The 4749-nt window shown below is 43.4% G+C and overlaps 1 protein-coding gene across 2 annotated transcripts in view; it reads left to right on the top strand.

The window, feature by feature from the left end:
• LOC101858407 (chondroitin sulfate synthase 1) overlaps positions 1-4307 on the top strand; it is a 60014-nt gene extending 55707 nt beyond the window's left edge. For both annotated transcript variants that reach the window (XM_005098516.3, XM_005098515.3), the window contains exon 3: positions 2487-4307. In XM_005098516.3, the coding sequence (XP_005098573.1) occupies positions 2487-4073 (1587 nt within the window). In that variant the 3' untranslated portion in view covers positions 4074-4307. The remainder of the gene's footprint in view (positions 1-2486) is intronic.
• Positions 4308-4749: the final 442 nt, after the last annotated feature.

Here is a 4749-nt window from a genome sequence, read left to right as displayed (position 1 = left end):
TATTTTTATTTATTTATTTATTTTTTAAATTTATTTATTATGGGATGTCTACGTTGGTGCAGATTGTCGGTCCTCTTTCCTTACTTCTTCCTTTTTCTTCATTTTCACCTCTAGACGAAATGCCTTCCAAATTACCTCTTTGGTTCCGATTGTTGCGGCTGAACCCCAATACCTCCACGGGAGACACAGTGTGGGTCAATTTGAAAATGAATCTCTTGTTTTTGTTTCGGGACATCGAACTCAGATGAAGGCTGGTGCCGGAAGGCCTGGAACAAAACAATATTTTCACAAACGCAACTCTTGTTACCCTGCCCTGGACAATCGTCTTACGTTCCCAGTTCATAAGTCAAGGCTGTCATCCACATTCGCTGACTCAAGATGTTAAACTGCCATATCCATGGTTTAACTAAGCTCATACGAGGATGGGTTTATTTCCCCTTGTTCCCTCATAAATCCGGCAGACCTGTTATTATCGCGGTTGACCTCGGTGTGGACGACTTCGGTTGATATACTGAAGATGGGTATTTGTAACTCCCTTTGCTTTGGAAGTTTTAAGCACCATTCCAACCCTACCCTATATCTCTGTACCATCGTAGTCATCATAAAGACGGGAGTTGCTGGCTCGTATGCAACTATAATCATCTTTACCGTGTTGAAAGGGCTGGGAATTTAAACCCCTACCTTACCATAGGCTCCCTCATAAGGCTGACTTTACTTCCCTTTTCGAGGATATTGCTTTCTCCGTTTACAGTATCGTATTACTATGTTCGCCCACTTTCAACGTCGGTTTACAGCATGCAAGGCAGTTGCCAAGCGAAAACAGAACAAAAACAATGAAGTATCGGGGTCCACTTTCCCGCCCTCTCGAGGTCGTATATGGTTTTTAGCCTCATACTCCTTTCTTTTTCTTTTTTTTCCCACGACTTAAAGCACACATTATGCTTAAGTTGAACGGAGAAATTATGATAATTAGGGCTGGCTTGCATGTTGAGAGGCTCACGTGAGGAGACTCGTTGTCTCGCTTGTGAGCTAATGAACTTCACTTCTGCTTCTCCGCGGGAGACGAACTCCAAAGGCATGGACGCGTGGAATCCACATCAGCCGCGGATGGTTGACGAAGAATACGGTGGCGTTTATTCGCCAGTGCTTGCAAGGAAACGCATGCCCCCGAAATAGTTTATTGGCCCTTTCTAAACTGAGCCTTTTCTATCTATAGCAACTATAGGTTGATGGACCGTGTGTAGCTGTAGGCCCTACTTATGAGAAATTAGTTAAATCTATGTACAAGAGCAGAGTCTTGTGGTGTAGAGTCATGACCTAGGGTTATCATTGTCTTTACTCTTTAGCATTTTGATAATCTCTAAAAGCAGAAATTTGAAAAGTGTTCCTTAACTTGTATTCATTAAGTTCTGTTGACACCTTCGCTAATCTTGGTGAATAAAAAACTTTGGGGATAGACATTTCCTGGAGTATATATCGACGAATAAGCGTTCCTTTAGAGTGAGCCGCTTTCTCATGCTTCATGCCGACATCCAGTGAGAGCATGTTATGTTGCGGAGCGGTCGTAAAATCATCTTGCCGAGATCAAACGTTTGGCGAAAACGTTCCGAATTCATTATACTTCACGCCTAATGTATAACACCGTATGAAGTGGGAATTAGGAGAGAACTCTCTCTCTCTCTCTCTCTCTCTCTCTCTCTCTCTCTCTCTCTCTCTCTCTCTCTCTCTCTCTCTCTCTCTCTCTCTCTCTCTCTCTCTCTCTCTGTCTCTCTTCTCTCTCACTTTCGCTCGTTCTCTCTCCCTATCTCTGGTTTTGAGAGTTTTTTGGGGTGAACTTTTAAAGTTTCTCCTTTTTTCTTTCATATTGTAACTGTTTTAAGATTAGAATACTTGCACTGGAACTCAGTCGATGACTGTTTGCCTGCTTTTTTCCCTGGATAAAGGCCTTTAAAATCAGTAAAATCATTTTAATATCTTGAAATCTTGAAAATCTGTGCACTTTTTCGCCGCAATCGCGTTGCTTTTAATTCAATTTGAAACTTTAAAAAATAAATGATTGTCATATTTTCCTAGCAAAATCTGACCGTTAGCGTGCCACGACTTGAAGAAAAACTGGAATTCAACAGTCCTTTTTGCACGTATTTTAGATCTGGTAGGTTCCATTTCTTTGCTTTCTTATGTCCCTTTTTTTCTCGGACTAAGTGAGCTAAACTGCGTTCATGTCCGTCTCGCAGGTGGCTGGAGGGCGCCTCTGGAATGTTCTTCTTTTTTTTTCTTTCTCAACTCTGTTGTTTCTGTCCACCTGTCTTGAATTTCCCTGCTTTATTATGACCATTATTGTTTCGATGTACTTCTCTTTACTCTAACTCAAGTTTTCCCCCTGCTTTTTATGACCGTTAATGTTTCGATGTATTTCTCTCTACTCAAACTCAAACATATGCTTCTCTTTAAACTCGGACTAAACTTTGTCCCCTTTTTATCTTCAGATGCAGCAGATCCTGTACCAGAACTACAAGGAAGACAAGGGCTCCTTCAAGAACACGCTCAAGAACAAAGAGGTCCAGAAGGCCGTGTCGCTGCACCCGGTGAAGGACCCGGACTACCAGTACCACATCTACAACTACCTGCGCTCGGTGCGCGTCATGCAGCAACACCAGCGGGAGGTACAGCTCCACCGGGACCTGGCGGCCATGACAGAGTTCCTGGAGGACGGCTGGTTCCTACCGGAGCCCAGCCTCAGCCAGAAGCCCTCGCTCATCAAATTCCGGCCCCTGAACGGGAAAGAAGTCATTCCATGGGAGTATCTAGCCCGCTCTATTTTCTCTCCGTTCAACAACAACCCCAGACGCGGAATCGACGAATCGGTCAAAGGAGCGTTAGACGAACTCGTCAATCAGATCATCATGAAAGTCAATAAAAATGCCCACTTGCGAGGTAGGACAATAGATTTTAAAGAAATCCGTTACGGATACCAACGCCTGGATCCAATGCATGGGCCAGACTATATTCTTGACCTGCTGCTTACGTATAAGAAATATCGCGGGAAAAAAGTCTCTATGAATGTCAGGCGACATGCATACCTTCAGAGGACTTTTTTACCACTGGAGATGAAAGAAGACCCAGGTGTTGTTCCGACGAAGGAAGGTTTTGGGGTTGGGGCCAAAGTGAAATCCTGGCTGCACAAATTTTCTGGCCAAGGAGATTCTCCTCAGCTCATCAACAAGAGAAACGAGCACATCGACATCATTATGCCTCTGATGGGCAGGTACAAAATATTCCAAAGATTTATGAACAACTTTGTGAATGTCTGTCTGCTCCCGCAGGAAAATGTGAAACTTGTTGTGGTTCTGTACCACGCCAAAGACGACCCAGATGCATTTAAACACAGTCTTGATCTCATTTATTATCACCAAGACAAGTATGGCAAGGACTTCATCGAAGTGGTTCAAACAAATTCTGAGTTCTCGCGTGGGCCGGGCCTGCAGTTAGGAGCGGAGCGTTGCCACGAGGACTCGCTGCTGTTTTTCGTGGATGTGGACATCATCTTTTCCTCCGCCTCTCTCGACCGCATCCGACTGAACACCCGGCGAGGGTCTCAAGTATACTTTCCCATTGTTTTCAGTCAGTACGACCCCCAGCCTGTGTGCGCGCCGGGCTCCCCGCACTGTGACTGCAGACACACTGAGTGTGTTCTCAAACCAGAGGACGTGAGCGAGGATGCGGGCTACTGGCGTCTGTTTGGCTTTGGCATCGCCGCCCTGTACCGGAGTGACTACCACGCTGTGGGCGGCTTTGATCTCAGTATAAGGGGGTGGGGCAAGGAGGATGTGGATTTATACACTAAATTTATAGAGCATTATTACATCATCTTCAGGGCTGCTGATCCTGGCATGACTCACATCTTCCATGCCATTCAGTGCAGTGACAACCTGGTGGAGGCACAGATGGTCATGTGCATCAATTCTAGGGCTCAGAGCTATGCATCAACGTCCTTGCTTTCTAATCAAATCTACAACAATCATGAAATCTTACGCAGAATGGAAATGCACCATATAAATCATAGATTAAAATAGGGTGATATTTGTAAAGTGGGCGAATTGCTTTAGGTAGTTTATATCCTCAGCTGAGCTGTGTGACATGTTTGTTTTCTGTTGATTATACTGGTTGTGTGGTTTTATTTAGTGCCTTCATTTCTGTTAGTGTCCTGAAACAATGCTTGAAACTTTGCAAAGTAACTCCACTCCTCTGCCTGCTTTTTGTGCATATTCATTATTTGCTTTGAGGGAGAGTATTTCTATACTATTATGGAAAATCGAAATTTTGAGTCAGTTTATCCCTTAAAAGGATTATGTTTATATGAATTGTACCTTGCATCTTAGATAATAATATATTGTGACAATATGTGGGGTTACTGCGCTAAGAGTGTGAATTTTATTTATTGAAGGACTTGGGTTTGCATATAATCACTTATGTCATCTCCTTGGATCCCTCGAGAAATAAGCATTGCTCAATATGTGTTAAAAGATTGGAAAAGCTTGAATGTGCTTTAAGTTTTTTCTAACTCCTCACTTTATATAATCTCACCCAGGAGTTTGTTGGGATTTTTGGGGTTGATGTTTTTTTGGCAGAGGTTATTTTTCAATACATTTCTCTGTCAAAGTGTGTGCTGGTCAGAACTTGGAGGTGGTGACTGTATCTCTACTTTGTGTTCACTGTTCAGTTGCTCAGGATAAATGGTCTTTTAATTTC

Source organism: Aplysia californica, unplaced genomic scaffold (genome assembly GCF_000002075.1).
Source record: "Aplysia californica isolate F4 #8 unplaced genomic scaffold, AplCal3.0 scaffold00185, whole genome shotgun sequence".
Classification (NCBI taxonomy): Eukaryota; Metazoa; Mollusca; class Gastropoda; order Aplysiida; family Aplysiidae; genus Aplysia; species Aplysia californica.
Note: the sequence above shows the minus strand (reverse complement) of the source record. Positions and strands in the feature narration are given on the sequence as shown.